General features: G+C 50.4%; 3 protein-coding genes across 5 annotated transcripts; 1 reads left to right on the forward strand and 2 right to left on the reverse strand.

The window, feature by feature from the left end:
- Positions 1-2,039: 2,039 nt before the first annotated feature.
- NOP10 (NOP10 ribonucleoprotein) lies at positions 2,040-2,747 on the reverse strand. The gene is made up of 2 exons (XM_084891063.1): positions 2,609-2,747; positions 2,040-2,333 (listed from the first exon to the last, which is right to left on the reverse strand). The coding sequence occupies exons 1-2, from the start codon at positions 2,660-2,662 to the stop codon at positions 2,193-2,195; spliced, it is 195 nt and encodes a 64-aa protein (XP_084747189.1). The 5' UTR covers positions 2,663-2,747; the 3' UTR covers positions 2,040-2,192.
- Positions 2,748-5,494: 2,747 nt separating this feature from the next.
- On the forward strand, positions 5,495-15,057 carry NUTM1 (NUT midline carcinoma family member 1; the record flags this gene model as incomplete). 2 transcript variants are annotated; one of them, XM_084899829.1, is made up of 7 exons in its annotated part: positions 5,495-5,543; positions 7,438-8,146; positions 10,124-10,252; positions 11,374-11,513; positions 12,006-12,292; positions 12,569-12,685; positions 13,020-15,057. In XM_084899829.1, 7 exons carry the CDS (start codon positions 5,528-5,530, stop codon positions 14,961-14,963), a joined length of 3,342 nt encoding a protein of 1,113 aa, XP_084755955.1. In that variant the 3' UTR covers positions 14,964-15,057. The 2 variants fall into 2 exon arrangements, with proteins under 2 accessions (XP_084755955.1, XP_084755956.1); XM_084899830.1 differs by having other exon boundaries at positions 5,528-5,555.
- Positions 15,058-16,674: 1,617 nt separating this feature from the next.
- Positions 16,675-24,535, reverse strand: LPCAT4 (lysophosphatidylcholine acyltransferase 4). Of its 2 annotated transcripts, none has more exons than XM_084870002.1 (14): positions 24,277-24,535; positions 22,809-22,951; positions 22,256-22,476; positions 21,763-21,875; positions 21,572-21,632; positions 21,226-21,269; positions 20,996-21,030; positions 20,386-20,440; positions 20,182-20,264; positions 19,817-19,942; positions 19,062-19,194; positions 17,851-17,949; positions 17,349-17,505; positions 16,675-17,053 (listed from the first exon to the last, which is right to left on the reverse strand). In XM_084870002.1, exons 1-14 carry the CDS (start codon positions 24,388-24,390, stop codon positions 16,899-16,901), a joined length of 1,539 nt encoding a protein of 512 aa, XP_084726128.1. In that variant the 5' UTR covers positions 24,391-24,535; the 3' UTR covers positions 16,675-16,898. The 2 variants fall into 2 exon arrangements, with proteins under 2 accessions (XP_084726128.1, XP_084726127.1); XM_084870001.1 differs by having other exon boundaries at positions 21,226-21,284.
- Between the last annotated feature and the right edge of the window lie 3,139 nt (positions 24,536-27,674).

Genomic DNA, 27,674 nt, shown 5'->3' on the forward strand with positions numbered 1-27,674 from the left:
ATATCAAATTTTGTTTTATGCCAGAGTATTTTCACTCACTTATATATGTAAACACTGCCTAATACCAACATACTAAACCTCTTAAGGCTCTTATATTTCTGAGCACATTTCAGATGTTAATACCTAGAAGTTGTCTTAAGGAAAAAGTCCTTGGTATATTCAAACCAGTTTGCCTTTCTATTCTACTTCAATTCAAAATATTTCCAGGTCAAAGTCTTTTCAGTTGTCTACACAGAATATAGTATGAGGGTGGGGAGTAAATATAAAGATAGAATTGCAGTCAACATTAAAAAAAAATAAGAAATTTCACTAAGTTTCTGAAATCCATAGATCTTTTTCCTAACCATTTGCATAATTTTAAACATTTCTTCAATCATTATCCCCTTAATAGGACCGGATAACCCTTTAAAATCCGTCAGATCTATAGATAAGAACCCTGTAAATGAACAGACTAAGAAAAAATTGTTAAGCAGGAAACAAGTATTTCATTATTCCTATAAGTTAAAGTCATTGATTTGAAAATCATATCTTCCATTAACTTTGATCCAAGTTTAGATTTTTTTTTCCCTCATCAGTCAACAATTATCCTGAATTTTTCTGCTGGGATGCTCAGACTTCAGATTTCAAAAGAAACATATCTAACCCATTTCAGGACCAATTTTAAATAAGTTAAATTTGCACTGAGTTAAGTTACATCTGCTCTGGAGTCTAAAATTTTGATGCAATAAAAAAAATATTGTGTAATTAGCATACAATCTCCACAAAGCAATTTTTAAACCTGTAGCCTTAAGCAAACATTCAAATCTAATGTCAAAAGCCACAAATGAGAAGACTGGGAAATGAGAGGATTAACCTGACAAAGAAAGAGAGTCAAAAAAGCAAGCTAGCATTTTTTGAATGCCCTTATACACAATATTTTGCCTTATCTTCCCTTTAATATAAACTGGATTAAAATTTCATGGTTGCTCCATGACAGCTGCTCCAAAACTCAAAAATCTCCCAGTATTTTTGTTATTAACCCCTAACAGTAGCTTGAAAAACAAAATCTCTGCTTGAATCTCTTGTATCTCATCTTTTAAATTAAGATCTATGTAGTTCCCAACCACATAGCAGCTAGCTGCCAGAGAGAATATAAAATTAGGTGTCTACTGTAAGACGGCAATTCCCTGAAGAGAACTAAAGCCTGGGAATATTACTAGAGGGGCAGTAAATATGCATAAATATTCACATTTAGACAACACTGTAGGTAAATTAAGGTCCACTACTGATCCAAACCATTTTAGAAGAGAACTTAGAAATGATGAGAAAAATGGGACTAAACAGGTAAAGTAACTTTCTTAAAGTTATACAAATCGGGGGAAATCCTGGTTTCCTGACTTTGAATTCACTGCCTTCCCTCTACAACAGTGGTGGGCAAACTCATTAGTCAACAGAGCCAAATAACAGTACAACAATTAAAATTTCTTTTGAGAGCCAAATTTTTAAAACTTAAACTATATAGGTAGGTACATTGTTGTTAACTTAGAGTACTCCTAAGCTGGCCTTTGCTAAAAACTCCAGTGTCCAAAGAGCAGCATGTGGCTCGCGAGCCGCAGTTTGCCGACCACTGCTCTACAATATGGTTATTACCTTTCAAGCAACTCTTCCATTTCGAGTCAAAACGGCATTTCAAGGGGCAAGAAATTAGTTACATGACCCCAGGGGTACTGTTCAGTGAAGGCCAACATTTATGTGAGTCTTTCTTAACCTTCCCTTCCCCAACACCCTCCTATCACTAACAGTACAGCACTACTCCAGGTACAGCAGTTTTTAAGATTTTCGGCAAAGTGTACCCCTGGGTTACTCTTCCCTCTCATCTTCCTCGTGATTTTGTTTTTATTTTTTAAACCATTCCTTTTTCCCCACACACGGAAAAGAAGAGCTCTTTCAAATCATTTTAATAACGTGGCAGTCAAAATATGAAAAGCAGACTCAAACTTGTTTTCTTCAAGGGAGGGTGCTACCATGATTGCTTCACACAAGCATGCTCCAAGCCTTAGACCTAAGCCTTCGATTCTAAGGTAATGATGACACCGATTCCAAAGAGCAAGGGTGGTAAGAAGACTTCAAGGCTCACAGACGGAAAAGCTTGGTTTCGCAAAAGTCTCAGAGGGGTCGCCGGTGGCAGGAGAGACATGAAATGCAAGGGACCTTCACAGTACAGGGCGCGGCTGCTGGGTCATCAGCACCTTGAAACGTTTCTTGATAGTGACTCGGTGTCGGGAGTATTTGTCGTCTGGGGAGAACCGAGCAGGATGGGCCGAGCAGGTCTGTTGTCCCAGAGGATCAAACTTCTGCTCGAGGAAGGAAAGAGAGGACATAATCTCAGTACAGGAGGGATGAGGAAACTCAATCACCGGCATCGAAAGAGACCTGGAGGGTTGGGATAGGGAAAGGGACCCGCGAAAAAGGGTAAAAACAGGAAGACAGGACGCTCGGCGGTCACAACCAGCAGTCATACACTCCAGCTTCCACCACGCCAGGCTCTGGCGAGTCTCAGCCTCTCCTCTCCTCCGCCCGATCCCCCGACCATTCTCGCCAAGCCCACGTATCTGTTCCCTCTTCTCACCTTCAGGGTATAGACCCGTTCCCCCTGTTCATTGAGGTAATACTGGAGAAACATGATCTCGCTGAAGCAGGAGGCTCCAACGCCGTCTGCGATTCTCTAGTCTACAGAGAGCTTCGCGTGGTTGTCAGCTTTCTTCCGGTGTAGCCGGAAATAGCTCTCAAGGCATGCCGGGAAATGTAGTCAATTGCGCGCCTCTCTCCCGCTGGGCAGAAGGCGGCGCGCTGGTGTGGGACATGGCCCAGTTGCAACCAAGTTGCAACCCTGCAGCCATTGGTGCTCAATTGCAACCTTGTAGGCTTTTTAAGACACGTGAAATGTGCCCATTGTGTGCCAGACATTGCGAGGCGTAACAGGGGGAAAGGGATGAATATGGGATGAATATCAGTGAATAGAATCCTGTCTTTATCACAAGATGCGCAACCATTTCATGGGCATTGGGTTTCTAGTGACTGGAAAAATAAATGGCTCCAGGATTTAGAGCCCCTTTACCTTAGAGAAGAAAGAAAGATTTCTTTCCTCCCCTCTTTTACAGCCGGTTCCCCAGCCCTATCTTAAAGTACTGGCGGTAAAAGTGCATGATGGGTATTCAATGTACCGCAAAGAGAGCGTGCAGTTATTTTATGAAACTGGTGAAGTACGTTTTAGTGGTCGAACCAAGATTCAAACTCAGGTCTCTACCACGAATTCAGCGCTCTTTCTTATAGTGGTGAGTAACTAATAATAACATAATAAGATATACTTCCTAGGGGTATTTTGAATACTTTAAAGAACGTAGAAATTCTCTTATAGAGCTCTAGTTTAAAGAAATGAAAATTGGAAACTCAGATAACATTACAAAAATGATCGTTGCAGTATTATTTAAAATCGCAAGAACATTGGAATATATATTACTTTTATAACGAGAAAAACCTGAAAGCTCTTTTTAAAAATGGAATATAGTCATGTGTGAAAGGGTGATACCACCACAGGGTAATGAATTTCTGTTTGAAGTTAGTGTTTCCCAAGTATTTGGTCCGGGACGTGAATTTCGAATTGGTCAAGTTCCTGATGATATTGAGAAGTGTTTGGAAAAGAAGCAGCAATCTATGTAATGTCCTGTTTCTGTTTTAGCTTTTTTTTTTCTAAAATATTCTTTCAACGATGATCAATTTAATTCAACACCTGACATATGCGTTCCTAAAAAGCTTTACATTAAAATATCTGACTTGCGTTGTCATGTTTAAAAAAAAAAGAATATAAATGTAATGATACAGACACATTTACTTGTAGTGCATAAAATATCTCTACAAGGATTCACAATAAACATAATATTGGTTTCCTTTAAGACAAAGTACTTGGGTTCCAGGAGAGAGGAGTGGGAGGGAGATTGCTGTTTTGCATACTTTACTTTAGAACCAATAGCATGGTGAAGGCCTGGAGTGGGGCAGGGGCTGGGTGCAGGAGAAAGAGGCCTGAAAATAGGGGACATCTAGAATACTGTCAGCAATAATGAAAAAACAAAACCCTACACACATACAAAACCCTATACACATATGTGCACAGCCCATGAACACAGACACTAAATAGTGTGGACCAAGGCGGGGGCGGGAAGAGCGAGGGAGGGGCGGGAGGGGCGGGAAGAGCGAGGGAGGGGCGGGAGGGCGGGAACCGGGTGAAGGTGGGCAAAGGGGGGAGGGGAGAAATGGGGGCATCTGCAATAGTGTCAACAAAAATATTTCAATAAGCAAAACATTTTTAAAATTATTTAACAGCCCAGCCAGCGTGCCTCTGGTTGAGCGTCCACCTATGGAGGTCCCAATTCGATTCGTCAGGGCACATGCCCGGGTTGCGCTGGCTCCTCCCCAGTGGTGGTGGAGGGAGGGGAAGGGTGAAGGGACAGCCTCTCATCATTGATATCTCTCTCTCTCTCTCTCTCTCTCTCTCTCTCTCTCTCTCTCTCTCTCTCTCTTGCGCGCGCGCTTTCTCTCTGAAATCAATAAAAGCATATATATATATATATATATATATTTTTTTTTTTTTTTTTAATTACTTAACAGAATACTTAAAAAAACGATTTAACAGACAAAAGAACTTTTTGGTCTTGATATTTTAGGCTGAATGCCAGTTGTTTTTTTTTTATAGTGTGTTGCTTTTCTGCCAAGGGTTAAGGTTAAGCCTTCTGTGGGCTATGGAGCTGATGGTAGTGGATTGTTTGGGAACTATATGACAGCTTCCCAAGGAAATGATATGCACACAGCAGCCAAACACTCTGGATCTTTCCAGACAATCCTAATTTCAGATATTCCATTCCCTATGAAATGTATTCTGAGTTGGTTCAGAAAATATAGCGAACACTGAATTAAATCAAGGGCCTGCCACGACCTACTATTATTAGGAAGTCAGTTACAGAACTGGGTGGGATTGAAGGGCACAAAGCTAAACATATTGATGAACAATTGAATAGGGAATGCAGATGTAAAATATAATGTTGGGAATCTGAGAAAAAGTCACAATTTGCTCTAAAGTGGCACACAACAATTGTGTTGCCAAACTCTGGTTGGGAGGGAATTCCTAGTTACTGCCAATTTACCAGAGCCCCTTGTGGAATATCTCCCTCCCCATCCCCCGAACACCCCTCCCCCTCTCCCGCACGCCCCTCCCCTTCTCCCGCATGCTCCTCCCCCTCCCCCGCATGCTACTCCCCCTCCTCTGCATGCCCCTCCCCCTCTCCCACACGCTCCTCCCCCTCCTCCGCATGCCCTCCCCTATAGAATGCCTTGAATCCTAGATTCTAGTTCTGTTTTGATTCCATCTTTACCCTTCCCTCCTTGGATCCCTGTGTATCTACTGGAGCTAGGTGACTCTCTGGGGCCTGGAGCTGACTTTCTCATTCTGGAAGCTTCTTCTAGACAGCCAGGGGTAGTGCCCAAACCTGAGAGGATGACTTCAGATGGAGGTAAGTCTGCAGGTGTGCGTGTTGGGGGCAGGGGGGCGTTTTCCTTGGAGATTCAAATTTGACACTTTACTTGGGGATGAACACTTGGATTGACCAAGGGGTATGTGAAAGGACTAGACCCCGCAAAAGGCATCGCACTTGGGGAAGCTAGGGAAGTAGACCGTGCCATTAAGGCAGGGGGTTGGGGAAGGAAGAGGCCCTTTTGGGAGGAAGGTCAAAGCAGCTGGGAGGAGAGTGCTGATGTCTAGAGAAGGGTTGGCACTTAGCAACTTGCTACTCTGGAAGAGGGGCCCCTTCTACAAGCGTTGGTGACAAGGGGTATGTGTGTATGTGTGGCGCAGAGATGGTTCAGGGGGAACACCCAAGTTCCTGTGTCTTCCTTAGGTAATTGGAGCTTGATCTAGAATTTTGCCAAGAGAGAATTGAGCTGGGGTCATTCTTTTTTTTTTTTTTTTTTTTTTTTTTTTTTTTTTTTAATATATTTTGATTTTTTTACAGAGAGGAAGGGAAGTGGGATAGAGAGCTAGAAACATAGATGAAAGAGAAACATCGACCAAGCTGCCTCCTGCACACCTACTATTGGGGATATGCCGGCAACCGAGGTACATGCCCTTGACCAGAATCGAACCTGGGACCTTTCAATCCACAGACCGACACTCTATCCACTGAGCCAAACTGGTTTTGGCAGCTGGGGTCATTCTCAATGTGTTGGGAGGGGGGGAGGGGATGGAGGCCCCCCCTAAAAATCTGTTTGGTGGAGTTATCTGTTGCCAAGTCAACAGAGAAATGCCCTCCTAAAAGCTAGACTGGAAGGTACTGTAACCCCTGCTCACCTCATGGCTCCTTCAGCCCCGGAGATGCTTCGCGGTTTTCCTTGATTCCCACAGGGCCAGGACGAGAACCGGGGCTTCCCTGAGACGCTCTGATTTTTCTGCTTTTTGTGGAACTCAGGCCTTCAGACCCATTTCATTGTGTCTAAACCCCTGGCCCTCTGCTCTGTGGTTGAGATGACGGGTTTGTTCACATTCCCTGTCTCTTTTATGGTCTAGTGTCAAGAAGTAGACGCTGAATGTTGTTCATTTGCAGGTTAATATTCTTTACAATAGGGGAGGAGAGTGGCATAGAATTAGGCAGATGATCTATTATTATTATAAAAAGTCCTAGGAGACACATGTCCTGATTCATTAAGTAACGTTTTCATGTATTTATCCTTGGTCTCTTAGAGCCCACATGACTCCTTCTTAGCAGGTACTCTTTCAGACTTCAGCGTCAGTCCCTTGTTCTTGGTGGATCCTAAATTTCTGACAGCAGCTCCAAGCAGAACCACAGAGAGTCTGCATTGCCAAATGTTAACACGTGCAGCAGCTACTCAATGCTCTGGAAAACTCCTTCCTCCCCTCTCCCCCGCCACCCCATTTCCTGGCCCTTATCGCTAGTCATTCCTGCGATTATATAACAAAATTTCTGAGACGCAAACATTTCATCCGCACCCCTTCCCCTAGGACAGTGTTTCTGTGAGGGGTGGCCAGGACCACAGAGCAGCTGAAAGCAGCGTTCGGGTGGTTTGACCGGCTTTGGAATGTGTTGGCCTAAGAGATGTTCCTGTATGCTGGGTGGGATGTGAGCTTGATCTAGAATTTGGAGCATGAGCTGTTGGGGCCAAGGACCGTTGCAGCTTGTCTAGTGTAATATGATAATTTTCAGTGGGCAGTAAGGGACATCAAAGTTACTTGGGGGACGTTTGCAAACTACACAAGTTTCCCCTCCATTTCCCCTTCCTCTCCTGCTGAGAATCAGAGCTCTGGTTCTTCAAAGACTAAAGTAGAACTCTGATAACCTACTTTATGGTCTGCTTTTCTCCTGTTCCATTCCCTGCTTTTCTTTGTCTCAACAGCATCTCCATTGCCTGGACCAGACATGACCATGAAGCCTGGCACTGCCCTGTCTCCTTTCACGGCACTTCCCACCCCCCCATCTGCCCCTGGCCCACCAGACCAAGCTCCCTGGGAGCTGCCGCCACAGCCCTCCGTGCCTTCAGCTTTCTCTCCAGGCAACCCTCTGGTGCTCTCTGCTTTCCCCAACCCATTGTTGGTGACAGGGGATGGGGTCCCCGGCCACAGTGGAGCTGAAGCTGGCAAGGTCATTGTCAAAGTCAAGACAGAAGCGGGGGCAGCTGAGCCCTCTCAAGCTCAGAACTTTATCCTAACTCAGACTGCCCACAATTGGATTGCCTCGAGTGCTCCCTGTGGGGTCTCCGAAGGCCCTCCACCTCAATTTGTGATAGCCTCCAACGTGAAGACCCTTCTGCCCAGCGAGGCTGTGGGGGTGAGCCAGGAGGGCCTCCCAGGCCTTCCTGCTCAGGTCGCAGCACCAGCCGCCCAACTGGCTCCCATTGTGCCCCCCGAAAAGGCTTGGCCAGGGCCACATGGGGCAACCGGAGAAGGAGGTGTGTCAGCGGCCCAACCCAAGCCATCCCTGGCTGACCTCTCCTATACCTCCAAGGGTGTTTATGAGAACTTCCGACGCTGGCAGCGCTACAAAGCCTTGGCCCGGAAGCACTTATCCCAGAGTCCTGATGCAGAAGCTCTTTCTTGCTTTCTTATGTAAGTGGGGAGACCTGGGATAAATTTATCTAGAGCTTTTAACCAAGGAGGGCTGTGGGATGGACAAAAGAGGGTAGGCTATGGAGGAATACTTGAGGCAGGTCATGAGGGCGATACAGATGCTAAGAAGAGTTCAAAAATACAATGATTATGATAACAGTCATATAGCAGCCTTCAGGTGTCTTCTCTCCAGTGATGCTCACAACGCCGAGTTCAGGCAAGTGTTTTTTTGGTAATCCTCACTTAGGGATGAGGAGACTGAAGCTCAGAGAGGTTTCCTGTCATAAAGTGTGGAGAGGTGATTGGAATGTAGGTCTCTGACACCAAGTGCCAGGGTCCTCTGGTTCTATTTTAATACCTTTAGACACTGAGTTGAGCCATCCAAACTGCCAGGATGAGGAGTGCCCTGACCCATTCCTATGGGAGGGGAGGACAATGTGGGGCCAGGCAAAGACCCTTCTGAGTGTCCTCCCACACCACCCCTACTTTATTCGGGGGAATTCAAATTGAAATGGGAAGGTGGTAGAGCTTGCTTAGTGGTTGAGGGTCCAAGTTCCACTGCTCCCTAGATTTGCAATCCTGGGCTCAACACTTCATATCTTTGCCCTCATTTTTCTCACTTAGAAAGGGGGTAATTATACCTACTACCTCAGAGGGTTGCTGAGCAGTGAAATGAGTAAATGCACGTGAAGTGCTTAGCAGAGTGCCGGGCACAGAGAATGCTTCACTAAATGGTAGCTGCTGCTGTTGTTATAAAAAGGCAATCTAGAAGAGAAAGAGAACTCACAAAAGGTCAAACTCTTTTGCTTAAGAGTGTGAGCGGATGCTTAGCCAAAGAGCCCAGCATCATGGGCTGTCTCTTGGGTTTATAAAACAGCATCACTGGCCATCTGGGAAATTTTTCTGTTTCCTACGTAGACCTGCTGCCTCTCTCCACTGCACGGTATTTTGTGTAAACCACTTGGTAACACAAGCTGCATTTTACTGGATTTTAAAAACATGCATGTTGTTCTTCCCGTGGCTGACTCTTAAAGGAATCTCCCTTTCCACTTTGACTCTGGAGTGATTAAATCAAGAGGCTCTCCCAGATAATTAAGTTTAGATCATCTTAACCTACTCCCTGCTTTCCTCACACAATTCTGAGTCTCTCTTGGAGCCTGGCAGGCTGAATTTCAAACTCTTGAGTGAGTACTGCTTCTGGCCCTGGACTAATCCTGCTGTCCATACTGCAGGCCTCTAGGCAGGGTTACCCCCAAAGTGCAGCCTAGACCCTCTGCAATGGTCACTGGGGAAGCTGGTGACATGCCCTCAGTTCTGGACTGCTGAGTGCTGGAATCCATATTTATAACAAGCTCCACCAGGCGGTCCTAGGTACAGTAATGCTTGAGGACTTGTTTCAGGGAAGCAAAAATGAATCGCAGACAGTTTGAAGAGTATTGATATTTGACGGTCTGTGAGGGGTATCCTGGAGGCAAAAACACACTAGCAAAAAACAACAAATAAAACACCACACCACTTTCACTTAGATTCATTTGAGTTAGTGAGTGCCTTTTATTTTATTTTTATTTTATTTTATTTTATTTTATTTTATTTTATTTAATGCAAGAGCCTTTTGGGCAGGGTTAAGCCTACTTTACAATGAAACCTATTCATTTAATAACTTGAGTTAAGGAAAGTTTAGTGGAGGAAAGCACTGTGAGAATTAAGGGTGGTTGATTTCAAAAGATGGGGAGAAGAATCATGTTTGATTTTGTGTGAAATTTGTAAATGTCAATGGAAAGAAAGGCCAGGATGGCCAATGAATGGTTGGGAGGAGGTGGGGAGAAGGTTTTGGAAGCCCAATCACGTGGGACGTGTCGGGGAGTGAGGGCCACACTAGATCTGATGAGGGGCTGGGTGTGTGTATTAAGATGGTGTCAGGACAGGTGGGTGGGGTGGGAACACTTGTAACTGTGACTGACTCCAAGGGGGTTTTAGCCCAGTGCTGCGTTCCTTGGCCCGGCTGAAGCCCACCATGACCCTGGAAGAGGGACTGCCAAGGGCCGTGCAGGAGTGGGATCGCACCAGCAACTTTGACCGGATGATCTTTTATGAGATGGCAGAAAAGTGAGTCTGAGGAACCCTCCTACTGTTAATGGGGGGCTGTGTGGCTGGAAGGGCAGGGTCAGGTAAGAGAGGCTGGAGTCTGGGTGTGGGGGGGATTATTAAAAGGGATGCTAGGACTAGGATATGATCTCCTGGATCCTTGTTGCTTCTTCTACCACCTTTACTCTTGAGGTTTTCTATCCAGTCTCCTCTTGGAGGCTCTCCCTTTTCCAGACCTTGAGTTGTATAAGGGCCTTGGTAATGAAGCTCTGAGGATGGGATTGGAGCTCAGTCAGTGTAAAAATTCCATGTTGCAGAGATCTGGCAATAAGCAGGTAAGCACTATTAGACAGATTCCTTACTATCTCACTGGCCAGGTAGCAAAGTGCCTATGGATGCCGACCTTAGGACCACCCCTCCTTTGGAAATAGTGATACAGAAATTGGTTCCCCCTCTCATCACAGGGAGGTGCTGGCTCTTGAAGAGGCTGGTCTGTGGCAGCCGGGGTCCTGGATGCCAAGAGTGGTCTCCTGCCTTATACTACCTTCCCCCATTTATTCATGATTTAATCATTGGTTCAATAATTCTGAGGAAAATGATCCCTTTCCTCTATATTTAGTTCCCACTTCCTCCCCCATATCTTCTGGACGCATACCTCCTATATTTACCCTTCCCAGTCCCAGTCTTAGGACTCCTGGATCTCAGCACTGTCTCCTGGTGGGAACTGCCTTGAATGGCAACCCCAGGCCCTGCAGGGTTTCAGCTATTTTTTATGGTTGTAGGCAGGGAAAGGGGAAACCTTGAGAAAGGGGCCTGATTGTGGGATCCACCAGGCTGTGGCACAGGCATGATTGAATGCAACGCGCCTGTATTCATTGCTGCTCTTTACCCGTGGTGGTGCTGTGTGAGAGAAGGCATGAGAAAGAAGTGAAAGGCATGGCTCTGCACTGGAGATGCTTACAAGCTCTACATTGTTCACCTTCTTAACGAGCTACCTAGGTGACCACTGTAGGTGAAGAAGGAACTATGTGGTGATCTTGTGAGGTTTCCTGAGCTGATACTTGGTCATCTGCGAGCAGCTGCCTCCTGGTGTCCGGGTTCCTGATGGGTCTGGCCTTAGCACTTCCCTTTCCCCTCTGCAGGTTCATGGAGTTTGAGGCTGAGGAGGAGATGCAGACTAAGAACACACAGCTGGTGAATGGGACCCAGGGTTTGCCTCCTGCAGCCCCTCTGAAAGTCGATCCTCCACAGCTTCGGGCCCCTGAGGTTTGCCAGCAGCCAGGTAAGGCTACCCAGTTCTAACAGAAGCCTTACACCAGGGGCTCAAAGGAAGGCACACAGAAAGCAAGCGTGGGTAGGGGAAGGCATTACCCTTACTTCTGCCTCTTTTCCTCCAGGGGGTGGCATTTGATGTTCCCAACAAGGCAAATATAGGAGACTGGGTTCTCCCGTTCCCTTGGTCCCAATCTAGGTATTGATCTTGGCCAAGTAAACCAACTACTCTCTCACCGAGGCTGTGAGTGCAGCCCATAATACCTCACTGCCTAAGACATGGGGCCTGGAGTAGGGACTTCTTGGAATTTCAGGGGTTCCAAGATTCTTCAGATAGTGGCTCTCTCTCAGACCTTGCAGCTCCTCGATCTTTTACCATGGCTGGTACTTTTTGGGGTGGCCCTATCCAGCCTGGAGCCATTGTGCTCTCCCATGGGGCTGGGAGGCAGAAGCTGTAGTCTCTGTGCCACTGTCCATCCCCCCTTTGCATCTCTCCCCTTAGTGTACATTCCCAAGAAGGCAGCCTCCAAGGCGCGGACCCCCCGCCGACGGCAGCGCAAAACCCAGAGGCCCCCAGTGCCTGAGGCTCCCAAGGAAATCCCCCCAGAAGCTGTGAAAGAGTATGCCGACATCATGGAAGGGCTGGTGGGGAGCCACCTGGCCCCGGGGGAGTCCGACGGAAGACTGCAAGAGGATGAGCAGCGGCAGGAGGAGGACGGGATGTATCCAGACCCAGATCTCCTGAGCTACATCGATGAGCTGTGTTCTCAGGAAGTCTTTGTCTCCAAGGTGGGGCCCGGCCTGGATATCTGCTTCTTAGCAGATCCTGGGGTGGGAACCCAGGGAACGGAAGATCTAGGGTTCTGCCCCAGGCTCCTCCGTTCTGTACTGAGCAATGCATATGCGTGTACGCACGCGTGTGAATGTGTATAGCAAGTGGTTGGTGGTCATGGCTGATAACAACCTGGGGCGGGGAGGAGGAAGGGCACTATGGCTACTCTAGAGCCTCTTGGCTCACGAGTTACCTCCTGTCAGACTCACATCACTTTTCCTTCTGCTGCCCAGGTGGAGGCCGTCATTCACCCTCAGTTTCTAGCAGATTTACTGTCCCCAGAACAACAGAAAGACCCTTTGGCTTTAATCGAGGAGCTGGAGCAAGAAGAAGGACTCAGTCTTGCCCAGGTAAACCTGAGGGGTTGGGGGGTATCAGAACAGGAAGCTTGCGTGCTGTTAGCTAACCCTACACTGTCTCGGATGGTATGACTTCTGGAGGCGAACAGCTTCCAGAGCGGGCTACGGGTAGTGAACAGTAGGTAAGGGACTGTGGACATGCAGGAAAAGGGAAGTGTAAGGGCTCAAAGTTGGGACTAAGGCCTAAGAAGGCAGAAGAGAGCTATGGCATCTGTCTTTAATACTGTCGAGTAAGCCACTTGCTTGCATCCTCTGCCCTGCCCATCCACGCAGCCACCCCTCCCACAGTCACGTGTAGCCTGCTATGTGTCCATTCTCCTTCCAGCTGGTTCAGAAGCGACTCTTGGCCCTGGAGGAGGAAGAGGATGCAGAGGCAGCTCCAAGTTGCACTGGAGCTCAATTGGACTCAAGTGCTTCTGTTTCCGATGAGGATGAAGATGGGGGTGGACGGCTTCGGCCTTCCCCCGGGCATCAGGTGGCTGGAGGCACAGTGTGCCTTGGGAAATCTGCTTCTCCAGGAAAGCGAGCAAGAGAGGTGCATAGTGGGCAGGAACGGGCCCTCGATGGCCCAAGGGGCATATGCAGGGATGGGAACACGCTGACACCTCCCAGCAGCTGGGACTTGCACATAGAACTTGCATCTCCACAGGGAACTCGAGGGTCCTTAGGTGCAGAGAGAAGAGGACCTGGAAAGGTTCCAAACCAAATATCCCCACAGCCAGGTGACCACGTGGGAGGTGCTGGGTCCCCGGGGCACTCCCTGGTGGCTGATGGGACTTCCGAGGCTCTGTCCCTTTGCTGGCAGGAAGATCCCCAGCTCGAGATAGTTCCCAGTTTGGAGGCTGTGCTCGCAGGGCCAGAGCTGGTTCCTCTGCAGGAACCGGGGCTGCAGATAGGACAGCAGGCAGGGGGTGTTGGAGTGATGTATCAAGGGCAGGAGCTGCTAGCAGAGCCTCAGGAAGGCTGCTCCGGAGTCATGTGGGGAGGTGACATAAGTCCTGTGCTTCAGAGTTTTGACCAGAGCCCTTCCCCTAGAGCAGCTGAGGACAAGGATGAGGACGGGGCCTCTTTCAGTCCAGGACTTTGGCTCAGCAGTGAGATGGATGAAGTAGGCTTAGAGTTGCCCTTACAAATCGAGGTCACAGAGACCTTCCAGGATGACGGGGAATGTGTACTTGAGCACCAGGGAGGCTGCCAGGCACTGGGTCTAAGAGAAACCACAGCACCTGGGGGTCTGGGGAGCAGTCCAATTCCCTGTGGAGGCACAGGTGCCACAGCTGCCCTAGACAAGAGGAACTATAGCCTAGCCTTGAGGCCTAGAGGAAACAGGGAACAGAGTCTTGAGACCCTACAGGATCTCAGCGATCTGTGGGCTCAAGCTTGCTCCCCTTTGCTGGAAGGCAGTATTGATGCCTCCACACTGGTTTCCAAAGAAACCCTCCTGCCTGCTTGTCAAGGCAATGTCATTATCCTGGGGACCCAGGATGCCTCCACCTTCCCCGAGGCCAATCTAGAGGCAGGGAACAGAGGCAGTTCCATTTCTCTGCTGGAAACCACCGTTGACAGCCATATACTAGATGTTAGAGATGGCTGTGGCCTCCAGTTAGGGGTGAGTGAGGATACCTGCCCACTACATTTCAGTTATCACCCCCAAGGAGAGGGCAGGGAGGACACTGACTTACTGAATTCAAAAGACCTTGCTCCCTTACTAGGGAATCAAGAGTCTTATGCACATGGGACTCCCAAGCTCACATCTTCCCGGGGCCTTGCAAGAACTTCCCCTCGATGGGGAGCCAGGGATGCCTCAGTTCTGAAGGAAGCCTCTCCTGTTAGAGGAGCACACAGCACAGCAGGTGGAGCCAAAGGTCAGGAAGAGGAGGAGGAGGAGGAGGAAGAGGAGGATGATGATGAGGAGGAAGACGAGGAACTCTCTGACTTTGCCTACCTCTTGGCCTCTAAACTAAGCCTGTCATCAAGGCGGCCTCCTCTTGGTCCTCACCCTGCTCCAGGCTTGTCCTCCATGGGAGGTCAGGGGCTCCAGAGCGCATCCGGCTCCCTCTCTGCTGAGAGAAGAGGCCCCGGCCAGCCTCCATTTCCTGTTGCTAAGTCTAGGAAGCGAGCTCTAGTTGCAGGGCCAGTACCTGCTGGAAAGAGGCCCTACCTGGGAGCTGCACTTGCCGTCTCTGGGGAGACACCCTCGCAGCCCCGTAAGAGAAGGCGTGACAGCTTGGGCGCAGGCAGAAGGAAGAAACGGCGCCGGTGCCAGTAGGGAGCAGCAGGACCTTCCTATCCCTCCTGCCAGTCCCTGAAGCCAGGGCCCCTTGAGTAGATTTCACCCCAGTTGCACACAGAGACTTGTTCTCAGTCCTTTGTTTTTCTGAAAAAGTGGTTAGTGTGGGGAGGGAGGTCACACCAGCCAGGTTGGAGGAGGTGTCCTGGTGGGAGGTGAGGGCGGAGTACCTTCGAAGGAGTTGTATGGGAACAAAATGAATAAAGACCTTTTTTTTTTGTTAGAAAATACTCTCCGTGTGCTCATTTGTATTCACTTCTTGGCTCCTAGACAGGGTAAGATGCTGTAAAGAAAGGTGGGAGGGCCTTGGACTCTACAGATTGACACCTTTCCTGCCGTTAGCCTTACGCAGGCTCTCTGATAAGCCCCAGCACTGAGAAGTCCCTGTGACTTCATCCCTCCCCATCATAGGCCTGGATGTGGGTGTTTGTGGAGGTTTTCTCTGGGCAGCCTGTCATTGTTTCCCTTTAAAAGTCTACATTGAGCCCTGGTTGATATGCTTAGAATGTCATCTCACACACTGAAGGGTTTCGTGTTCAATTCCCAGTTGCAGGTTCCATCCTCAGTCCAGTAGTCAGGGTGCACATGGGAGGCAATCAATAGATGTGTCACACATAGATGTTTCTCTCTCCTCTTCTTTACTCTCTAAAAAAAATCAATGGAAAAAATATCCTCAGATAAAGGTAAGGATCAAAACAAAAGAGGGATTACAAAAAAAACCCCACAGAAGTCTATATGGAAAGATGCCACTGGTATGGCTCAGTGGTTGAACATCTACCCATAAACCAGGTCATGGTTCAATTCCTGGTCAGGGCACATGTCTGGGTTATGGGCTGAATCACCAGTAGGGGGCGTGCAGGAGGCAGCTGTAATTGATGTTTCTCTCCCTGACATCAATAAACACACACACATATATATATGAAAGATGTCCTTTAAAAAACCTGGGATAGCCGAAACCGGTTTGGCTCAGTGGATAGAGCGTCGGCCTGCAGACTGAAAGATCCCAGGTACGATTCCGGTCAAGGGCATGTACCTTGGTTGCCAGATCCCCAGTAGGAGGTGTACAGAGGCAGCTGATCAATGCTTCTCTCTCATCGATGTTTCTAACTTTCTATCCCTCTCTCTTCCTCTCTGTAAAAAATCAATAAAATATATTTAAAAAAATAAATAAAAAACCTGGGATAGGTATTTAAGTTTTAAAATATAATTTTCCCACACCTGTGTCTAGAATGCACCTCTATAGGAGGGCCTTATTTCCTTCTTCCTTGAAAAGAGGGTGGACAGAAGGGACTGAAGTGTCCTCAATTCAATCCCATGGCAGAAAACCCTCTTGTGTGGTTGGTCTGAGCTACAGAGAGGAGGCATCAATCTCAGTAGGATTATTAAATATGGAATGGCAGTTAGCTATTTTTTAATCTCTAACGAGGACAGAACAAGAGGGAATAGGCTGAAAAGAGGTTCATGAGTAAGCCTGTTAAAATGTGCATACACAGGGCATGACAACAGGAGGAAAGGACACGAGAATTGCAAGATTTCTGTGCAGAAAAGCACCATGTTCAATTGCAAGTGAGGATTCACCCAGCTCTGGCCCATAGGACTAACCTGGGGAACTTTTGGGATTATCCAATGGCCAGCCGGCAACTAATAATCCCTTTCCTTCCAGCTAATGATACCATCAATGTGACCGAGCTTCATGTTTTTTAAATAGATATAGATATATATTTATATTTATATATAAAATAGTTTCTTACAAAAAACCCCAAACAAACAAAAAAATGAAAATCAACTTAAAAAAAACAAACCAAACAATAACAAAAAAACAAGCAGGAGCAGAGAGGGCTTGAGGCCCAGGGTCGGCCCCTGGCGCTGTCTTGAGTCTGTGGGCCAGATTGCAAGCTGGGGAGGTGGAGGGGCTCAGTCGCCCTTCTGCTTGGGTGAGTGCACAGTCCCATTGGCCAGAGCGGCGCAGCTGCCTGGGGAGGAGGCGTTTGGTGGCTGGGAAGGGCGCAGGTAGGTGCTGAAGAGCTTCCCGTGGAGTGGGTCACGGAGGGAGAAGTCCTGGAACTGACCTGGATAGACAATTGGGAGATGCGGAAAGTAAAATTATCTAAGAAGGCGCGAAAGTGGGTGCCCTGCTCTTTTCTCCTCAGTATGTTTTGTCACTCTCACCTCTGCTTCGTTCCTCAAATCAGCCTTCTAGCCAATCCTTCCCATTCTCACCTCTCAGATGTTCTGTTCCCTGGCACTGGCCACCAACCAGCTCTTGTTCCCTCCCGGCCCAGCGCCGAAGGTGCCCTTGTTCCCTCCAGCCCAGGGCTGAAGGTGCCCCGAATGTCCACATGGGCTGAGAAGAGTGTGACTCACAGAGGGAGAGGCCGTGGTGGGGTCCCGCCTGGCACAGCTCCGCATGCAAAGTCTCGGCAGCAGGGCGGGGCGACCCCAGCAGCAGGCGCAGGATGGTGCTGAAGCCGTCTCTGCACAGCAGGCGACCGGGCCCCTCTGCTTGCTCCTCGGCAAACAGCTGGTAGAGAAGGGGACTCAGGTCAAGCCCTCTGCTCATGCCATCACCCCCATACTCTCCGGACAGGCTCCTCCTCTTCCAAGAATGCAAAACACAGGCCCTCCCTGCCCCCTGGGTCCTTTCTGCAGAATTTAACCTCACAGCTGCTGTCCTCTCCTCCTGTTCCCAGCTAAGCCTCAACGTACAGACACCGGAGCTCTGCAGTTCACAGTGTGGCACAGGGCTGGATACCAAGCACCAGCTATCTAGAAGCTACTGGTAATAGGATACCTCACAGGCTTCTGGGTGGGGGAGCACAGCTGCCATGTCCAACCCCGCCCCGCCCCCCCCAACTCCCCCGGGTACCTCAAAGGCCAGGCGAGTCAGCTCCTCTAGGCCTGTGCCCCTATCCAGAGCTGCCAGTGCAAGGGCCACATCTCGGAAGTCCACCAAACCGTTGGCGTCCTGGAGTGTGAAAGAGAAGCGAGGGCGATGTGGGGGACCGACCCCGCATCCTCCCTCTTCTCAGCAGGCACAGGGGTGACTCCTGCGTCCACTTCCCGAGAACCCAGTGTTCTAACCTCTCCAGGAGCCCTGAGAGTTCTCTCAGGACATGCGTTTGCTCAAGATCTACCCCAGGTCACCTGGTGACATAGCACTCTATCAAATTGATTCTCTCCGCACTCATTCTGTGTGGGAGAACTGGTCCAACAGACTAAAAGGGGGCCACTGGCATAATTTCTTACAAAAAGACCGAGAAGGATGCCTGCCAACTCTAGGGGGAGCCATGACACTCGGGCTTTGGTTCTGTTCTGCCACAGGCTAAGGGGTGGCGCTCCTTCCAGAGACAGTCTGTCTGATCTTAAGTTTCAACACACCTGGTCACACTCTGTCCCTTCAGAGGGTGTGGAGAGCCACAGTCTGCATCTTAGATAAAGAAAGAGCTCCTGAGGACCACTGGTAGTTGTTCATAAACATTAAGAATCTTCTGGGACAACCTTATTATAATTCAACAGAAAAACCTGGTAAAGCCCCAGGAAATAATCTGGTTTGTCAAAAATTCTCAAGAAAATTCAGAGATTCCCAAGAGAAGCTGTGGGATATTCTTAAAAATCTGCTCAAATAGAGCAAATACTCATGGGTTTCAAACTCTTAACTATCTAACCTGTCCAGTGCTGACTCCTCCATGTCACCTTCCCACCCAACAACCTTCATGCTTCTTCTCTGAAACCCTCACGCAGTGACTGACTTTCAAGGTCATATGATCCCGTGCCTTTGCCAATCTCTAAAAGTGGCTTTGGAAATGTATGGATCTCACTGACCAATAATTCCTACATTTTTCGACCTCACAAGGATTAAAACATTGCTCTGTGACGTACTGGATACTCAAAAAAAAAAAAAAAAAGAAAAAAAAAAAAGAATTTCCCAGAGGACCTCAGCAATTGGCCATCTGACAACAGCGGTTAGAACATCCAGCACAGACTCCAAATTGGTCATCTAATGCGACTGACGCGGCCACTCAGATGACATCCTTAAATGCTGAGCTCTGCGCCCTTCATCCACCCAGGCTCCTTTACCTTCTGGAAGTAGCTAAAGGCACCGGCCACGGTCTGAGGGTCAGAGAGCTGGAGCTGCCTAGCAAACTCATCCTGGTTGATCATTCGACTCCGGCCTGGCTCTGCCCCAGTGTCCACATAGCCAGGGGACAGCCTGCAATGGAATTGTTGAAGGCAGAGAGCTGACTCAGTTTCTTTCTGGCACACCACCCAGCAGGACCTTGGGTCCAGCCCCAAGAGTTTTCCAGTGTTGGTACACCTGGTGTTTTTCTAAGATATACTCTGACTCAAACTCCCTTGAGAGCCAGTCTTACTTTTTTTTTCTTCACTCGGGCAATTGCTTATCTTCCTCTTTCTTTTTCCTCCACTATCTTTTAAAAAACTCTTCTATCATACCACTTAAAAAAAAATATATATATGTGTGTATATATATATATATATATATATATATATATATATATATTGATTTTTTTTACAGAGAGGAAGGGAGAGGGATAGTTAGAAACATTGATGAGAGAGAAACATCCATTAGCTGCCTCCTACATACCCCCTACTGGGGATGTGCCTGCAACCAAGGTACATGCCCTTGATCAGAACAGAACCTGGGACTCTTCAGTCTGCAGGCTGACACTCTATCCACTGAGCCCAACCAGTCAGGGCCACTTTTTTTTTTTTTTTTTTTAAGACTTTCCTTCCTCCTTCCCATTTCTCCTTATTCTTTTTCTGTCTACTAGTATACATGACACTGACCACTCGTCATCACCAAGGTCACTTACCCAGCCTTTCGAAGAACCTTTCCCAGTTCCCAGAGCTGAGGCTCAAATGCCACCTTCAGCCGGCCCACCACAATCACAGGCAAGCTCCCTACAAACTCGCACTCGGTGGCTGGAATGCCCAGGGCCCTATAGGATGAAGAGGGATGGAATGGGGACGGGGGTGGGGAGATGAGGCAGAAGAATTTTTTAAGGGTTCATTACTGGCTGACCTAATGACTAGGGAGAGGATTTAGGCTCCTTTTACCCCCATCCACCCTGTCTCAGCCCTTTCCCCCACTTCTGACTCAAAACCTCAGCCCTCCACCCCCTCTGTGGTCCCTTTGCCCTGTATATCTGCTCCAGGAAATTCTTTGTAGAATACTCACTGTGCCATGACCCTCTGGACATTGTTGGCATACAGGGTGGGGTCCCTGCTCTCCTCTGGGCTGGGATGGTACACAGGGAGGAACTGAAATATACACACACACTTCCCATCAGGATCTCCAAGCCAGGTGACCACTCCATCTCTTTCCCAAAAGCTTCAGGGGTCAGGGGACGCCCACTCTCCCACCCCTCCACGGGGGCCATACCTCCACATCTACGATGCTGCAGGGCTGAGAGGCTGTGAGCCAGAGGACTTTCAGTCTAAGACAAGAGAGATTTCAGACGCTCACTAATTTCTCACTGCGTGCTCCTCCCACCAGGCAGAGGGGAGTGGGGAATTTCTGCTCACTGATATAAAGATGGACTCCTAGCCATACAGTCAGTTTTGCAAGTGTGTTGGGAGACAGGGAAGGGCCAGAAAAGCGGGAGGGAAAGCGAGAGGCTCGGCTCTTCAGGGCTGTGCCAGAGGAAGGACTGCGGGCGGGAAGAGGTGTGAGTAATGGGGAAAAGGGCAAGAGGCAAGCCTCACGGTGGTGGTTCTCAGGAAGGAAAGAGTGGAGGAGAAAATCACTGAGGAACAAGGAAGTAAGTGAAAAGGAGCTGCGATCACAGCACGGATGATGAGGTGGAGAGCTCCAAGCACTTCCAGATCACATTGGGAGAGCAGGACAAAACATAGGGAAACAAGCATCTTTCCTAGGATGCTCTCAGCCAAGAACGAAGGGCCCCTGGCCTTGTCTGGAGATTGGAAGATGGGCCAGGAGTTGTCTGATAGACCCTGCTCCCCGCCCTCACCCAGGGACCACCAGAACTCACACTCCGGGGCCCCTCCATGCCCAGCTGGTGGTGTCCTATGGGAGAAACAGAGGTGAGGGGAGAAAGGCATTATTTTCTTCCTTGGAACGGGCCAATCCTCTCTGGGCAGAGAGGCCGGGACCCACCCTGGCCCCGCCCCCCGCGTGCACAACCCATCGCGGCACTGACAGTTTTCACCCATTTGGGTGAATTCATGCTCCCTCATCCCCCTCTCTCAGACCGAGACTCACCAGGCTGTTGGGGTAGCGGATGAGGATGGGCTGCACAGGGACCCCTGCGATGAAAGCTCCTAAGTCCCATTTCCACCCCCACCCCCCCAGGCAGAGGTTAGTCCACAGAGGCAGCCGGAGGGCATGAGTGCAGGGGTCTGGGACAGTGCTCAAAGGAGATCTGGCTCTGTCCCATTTCATTTATAATCTTCTCTCTGACTTCTGGAGGCTTTTCAGGGTCAGCTGGGCGGTTTCCTGTCTCCCACTCCTCCCCCACCCGTCCCCGTCTTGGGTTATTCCAGAGTCCCTCTTCCAAACCGAGGCTCCTTTTGCCTCTAGCCCTGCCACCCACTGTCATTTTATTCACCTGGTTTGAATTTAAGCAAAGCCTTCTTGTTGGAACAGGTGCCCTCAGGAAAGAATAGAACCTGGAGGAAAAAACCCAAGGGACCAGAATGAGGTGGGGTAGGCTGAAGGAGAGGAGAGAGGAAAGAGGAAAGAGAGGCCTCTGTAGCAGCTCATTAAAGGTGAGGAGAGAGTCTTCAGACCCTTACCCACCTGGGGCCACTTGCCTCCTGAGGTAGCCCGCCTTCGGACTTCCTCTACCACTTTGCGCCGAGAGGCCGGATCGTGGCGGGACACGAGGATGGCTTGGTTGAAGCGAAGAAGGGCTGAGGTCCAGAGAGGATACTAGGAGTCACTCGGTTCCTACCAGGGGACAATGACACCCACAACCTCCCCGCCTTCAACAGCAGGAGATGCTTCCTAGTCACCCCTCTGTCCTAGGGATCCTCCTTTTAGGGAACTGACCAGCAGTTCCCTCCAACACCTTCCCTAAAGCCCCAGCCCTCAGAGTCTACGATGATGTGGGTTCACAAATGGTGTTAATTTGCATTTCACTGGCCCACATCAGTCAATCTCTTCTAACTTCTCCCCTGCAACCTTGAGGTCAGTTCTCTCCAGAGTGTGTCCATCTGATTCCTGTCTCTCCCCCCGCCCCCCCCCCCCCATAGCTGTCATCTCTCCCATTTACCCCCTTAAACTCTCTCACCTCCAATGACCGGCACAGAAAGGTTCTCCGCTCGGGACACAACCTTGGGCAGGTCACAGGGCAGAAGGACAATGGGGTCAAAGAAAGTCGAGTGGGGGGCGGCAACAAGGACAGGGGCCTGGAGGCGAGAGGCCCGCTGGCCCCGAACGCGGATCCGGAGGAAGCCCAGGAGGAAAAAGAGCAGGCGGCTGAGGCCCAGCACCCCGTTGTGGCACACAGTCCTGCAGGGCAAGGTGGGGCGTCAGTGGAGGCAGGGAGCGTGACCCTCACTCACCCAGGTGTAGGCGCCTGGGAAAGCAGGTGCCCTTCCTTTGCCCTCCGTTACTCTGGCCAAAGGGTGGACGTCTCTAGCTACTCTGGGGCACCGCAGGGCACATCGCTTAGTGATGAGGTCCCGGGCGCCAGGTCTGGGCCTGGCTGACTCCTCTCACCTTGCCAGGCCGGGTACCAGAGCTTCAGAACCCTCCCTCCTGCTCTTCTCTAAGAGGGAGCACAACAAACAACAGGAAACAAGCGAGAAGTAGGGTGTCCGGGAGCTAACCCCCCCACTTACTTCCTCCATCCTGTCAGTGGCTCCTGAAGCTGCTCCTCAGAAAGACCAGCTACTTGCAGCCAGGCAAAGGGCCAGAGGAGAAAGAGGACGATAAAGGCCAGAAGCACTCGGATGGGGGCCAGCAGTGCCCCTAGGAGGCAGAACTGCAGAGGGCGGGAGAGAAGGCCACTTCAGGGCGGGGAGATGCTCCCTCCAAAGGAAGCTGGGGGATGCTCCCTCCAAAGCTTCCTTTCCCCACAACGATGGACCCAGGAGCAGAGAGCCACTACCCAGGGTAGCCCAGGAGACAAGCAGTGTAGAAACAGGAGCCTGTGTTGGCATCCAAGGTGGGTGAGAACAAGTGAATAAAAGATGACTAGGCCGAGGGGCCTCATTTCCCTATCTTTCAGTTGGTCTCCAACCCACCTAGACAATCGAATGCCATGCAATGCACCCAGAAGTCGGGGAGGCCGTGGAGAGTGTGTAATGATAACCTACGGGAACACACCCAGCACAGTGCTTGATGTGCAGTAGGCTGGAGATAGTTCCTCCTCTCCCACGTCCCGTTCCATAAATAGCTCCTAGGTCCAACAGACACCAGGAGGATGTCTCCTTCCCTGTTGGGCCTGGGAGATGGAGGGTTGGAACGCACAGAGGTCCCCTCTGCAGGCGGCAGGGCAGTCTCTAGCCTGCCCACTAGCGCTCCCCTAGTCCTGGGGGCGGGGAGTGGGGGCTGAGGGGGGGGGGGCGGGGAAGAGAAGAGCTCGGCTTTCCTCCGAAGGATAAAGGGTTGCCAGGAGCCAGGGTGACTCCAAGGGCTGCCCCAGGGAGGGTGCAGGTAAACAAAACCGAGCCCCAGGCGCTCGCCTCGGGGGAGGTGACGGCCGCAGAAACCTAGGACACTGCCCACGCCGCTTCTCAGTTCCGCTGGGCCGGTGCGACCCCGCGCTTTCTGTAGCCAACCCGGTCCTCAGCCCTCCCAGCCCCGGAGGTGCTGCAGTACCGGGAGGAGGTGGGGGCGGGGGAGGGGAAAGAGGGGGCGTTGGAAGGGCACAAGGGCGCAGACTCGCGGCCCAGAAACCCGTTTCCTCTCATTCAGAGCCTCGGAGAAGCCTCCAGCACGCCCCTGCCCCCACCCCGGGCTCTCCGTAGCCTTCACCTCCTTCCTAGCCCCTTGGCCTCCGCAGGATGCCATCCGCATCCCCCGCGCCCTCCATCTCCCCCACCCCTGGCTCCCCGGCAGCCCTCCATCCCCACCCAGCCAATCCTCCCACACCTCCGAGCCTGTCTGCCGCCCCAGACCGCGTCCTCCCCGGGGCTCCGAGCTCATCTCCCCGCCACCCCCACGTGCGCACCCCGACTCCCGCCCCGCAAGCCTCTCCAGCACGTCCTTCTCGGACCCCATCCCTATTTTCTTTGCCAAGGTCTCTCCATGGCTTTCTCCTCCAATCCCCCAAGCGTCTCCCTGGCGTCCCACACCCGCACTTACCTTAATCCTCTGGAGGCGGGAGAGATGCAACTCGTGCACGAACGGGTTGGGGGGCGTTGAGGGTCCGGCGGTGGGCTCGAGGGGGGCGCAGTCCCCCGGGCGTCCCTGGCTCATAGCGGCGGGCGGAGGAGGCGGGAGGGAGGGCGCCGGCCGCGGCCCCGGCCCCGCTCTGCAGAGCTCGCAGCTGCGGTGCGGCGGCGGCGGCGGCGCTCTGGCCCGGCCCCGCCTGGTGCGGGCGCCGAGGGGCGGGAGCGGGCGGCGCGGCCCGGCCCGCGTTGTCAGGGCGCCGGCCGCGGGGCGGGGCTTCCAGCGCCCGGGCGCCCCGGCTCCGCCGCGCCCGCCGCGGCTCCCGCAGCCCCTCCGGCCATTGTTCCGCGGAGGCCGGATGCCGGGGCTCGGCTCCCGCCCGTGGATGCCCGCGGGTCTGGTGCTCCGGCCTTCCTCCCCGCTGGCCTCGGGCTGCGAGCGGGTTAGGGATTTCGAGGTGGGCGTGGAGCCGAGGTCGCGCTCCGACCGGGCTTGCGGGTCCAGTCGCCCTGCGGGCGCAAGTTGGGGTGGGGACCTCCAGCGGATGGGGATGGGGGTGGGGATGGGGATGGGGATGGGGATGGGGATGGGGATGGGGATGGGGATGGGGATGGGGATGGGGATGGGGATGGGAGGGCGGGTACGCTGTGCACGGAGGCCGGCAGCTCAGGGACAGGCGCGGTCCAGGTCTCCCGCTCCCGGCCGCTGCTTCCCCTCGGAAGCCGACCACCTTTCCTTCCTGGGCCTGGCGAGTACCGGAGGCGCTCTCGCCCCCCGGCGGCCGCGGTGTGCCTCGCACCTCCTCATCCTCATCCCTCCCCGAATCCTATCCCTCATCCTCATTCCTCCCCGCATCCCCATCCCTGCCCGCATCCTCATCCTCATCCTCATCCTCATCCCTCCCCGCACCCACTTCCTGCCGGAGCAAGATGCGCACCTGTTCTGGGGTGAGGGCTCCTGGAATCCGTGCTTGGCCAGCTACCCGCAGGACGCTGGCCCACGTGCTTCCCTGGAGCCTGCAAGCCAGGAGGAGGAGGCGGCCAGTGGGTACCGGGAAAGCTGGGATGGCTCCAGACGCAACAGTTTTTCCTCCTAGGGTCTCTTTTCTGTTGCTGTCTCCCTCTCTCCACGGTAAGAGGACAAATATCCTCCACCCCCAAACGACTAGCTATCCTAGGAAACTCATAAACTGGCCAGCCACTGTTTGTCAGGTGATGGGGAGATCAGGGAACTGGGTGAACTTTGAGACCCATAGCCAATATCACAATCAGAAAGATAATAACCTTGACAAAAAGGAATAAGAGCTTCCCTGCTTGCAGAAAGAAAGCTACCTTCGGTTCACTTTGTTTTGTTTCTCTCTTCTGCAACCCTGTCAATCACCATTTCCTGAAGACAATGGCAGATCAAAGGGCAGCGGGGTCATTGGGTGCCTCATTCTTCAAGAGAATGCCTTACGAGAATTAACACTCTCTTTATATCCTTAGGGTTTTTCTGAATGTGGCACCTAAGACTGCTGGAACCATTTTGCAATTACCCTGAGGGTAGGGAAGTGGTGAGCTGCAAAGAGTCTGGATCTTTGATGACAAAAAAAGAGCCTCTGATCAAACCAATTTGAAGTCTGAAGGACTTCTGGATTTCCCGTTGTATGAGAAAATAAAATTTCTTGCTTGTTAAGCCAGTTTGAGTCAGAGATTTTCCTTTGTGCAAAAATCCACTTTATTAGTTTTCCACTGTTGAAAACTAATACATACAATTAACAGCTCAAAACAGCCTTCACTCCCCGCCCAGTGGTTGAGTGTCCACCTATGAATGGAGAAGTCAGCATTGGATTCCCTGACAGGGCCTATGCCTGGGTTGTGAGCTCAACCCCCAGTGTGAGTCATGCAAGAGGTAGCTGATAAATGATTCTCTCTCATCATTGATGTTTCTATCTCTCTCTACTTCTCCCTTCCTTTCTGAAATCAATTATATATATATATATATTTAAAGTTACATTGCTAAATAACAGCAACAAGAAAACATTTCAAGAACTTTGCAAAGGGTGCATTTTTATTTCTAATTTATTTAATTTAGCTTTGTTCTCTTTATATATTTTTTATTTTTATTTATTTTTTCATAATAGAAGATCCCTGAAAGGTATAGCTAAATTGTGTGTGTGTGCTCCTAAAAACAAGACAATAGGCTCAAAATGGAGTTACACTATGATCCTTGTCACCAAACCAAGACTTAATTATAATTTTGGTTCTCTCCAAATGGAATCTTAAACCAATTCATCAAGAATTATGTAATTAGGGGCAGGCTGGGAGGTGGTGGTGGTGGTGGCTGTGGCTGTGGTGGTAGCAGTGACATGGCTGACCTGTTCTGGTGTTTGATGGAGTTTCTGGGTGTTGGTTTTGCTGCTGCTCCTGAGCCTCCCAGCTTCCCCAGCTCTCAGCCCTGGGGGCAATGGGGTCAGTCTACCACCCTCTGTTTGAAGCATCCATCTTATATGAAAACTGCTGTTTGAAAGTTTAACCCTGCTATTTGGCTTCTGTAAATTCTTGCTTGCTAAGACTACTCCCACTTCAGAGAGGCCATTAAACCTTCCCCAGACAAGGTTATCAGTGCTGGAGCCAGGCCAGGCCTCTGGTTGAGGTCTCAAGGACCCGGTACATACGGGCTCTTTAAGAACTTGGAAAGGGGCCGGAAACACTCCATATTTGAGAGACAAAGAAGGTAAAAACATATACCCTGTTTCCCCGAAAATAAGACAGTGTCTTATATTAATTTTTTCTCCCAAAGTTGCGCTAGGTCTTATTTTCAGGGGATGTCTTATCTTTCCATGTGCTAGGTCTTATTTTCGGGGAAACACGGTAAATAGGAAAATTCCTGCATGAGGAGGCCCAGAATTTGAGAGACATTTTCCTCTGCACCTGGGCATAATAAATGTTACTCCATCTCTCTAAGTATTGCTTTGTTCTTCTTCGGTTTTCTGTAACATGTTCTTTCCGAGAAATGCCACTGATAGCTCCTTTCCTCATGTACCTGGCATAAGATAGTTACATAGATTGTGTCATTTAATCCCCTCTGCAGCCGAGACACAGAGAAGGCAAGGAACTTGCTTAAAGTCACATATCCAAAATGCACTAGGGCTTGAAGTTGATTGCAGGCTGCCCACTTCCCTTCCATCTTGCCCATCACCAAATTGAATTCCTGGCCAAGTGCCATATGCTTTACCAACATTTCCACTATTTTTTGAACCCTGGGAGAGCAATATTGTTTCTACTTCTGAGATTTCCAAGTGACTTGTACAAGAATACCAGCCCCTCCTTGTCTGATGGCAAACCCTGGAAATTTACAATATCACATGAGGCCTCTGTGTTTCTCTCCAC

The sequence above is a fragment of the Pipistrellus hanaki genome, assembly GCF_964339955.1.
Source record: "Pipistrellus hanaki genome assembly, chromosome: 1".
NCBI lineage: Eukaryota > Metazoa > Chordata > Mammalia > Chiroptera > Vespertilionidae > Pipistrellus > Pipistrellus hanaki.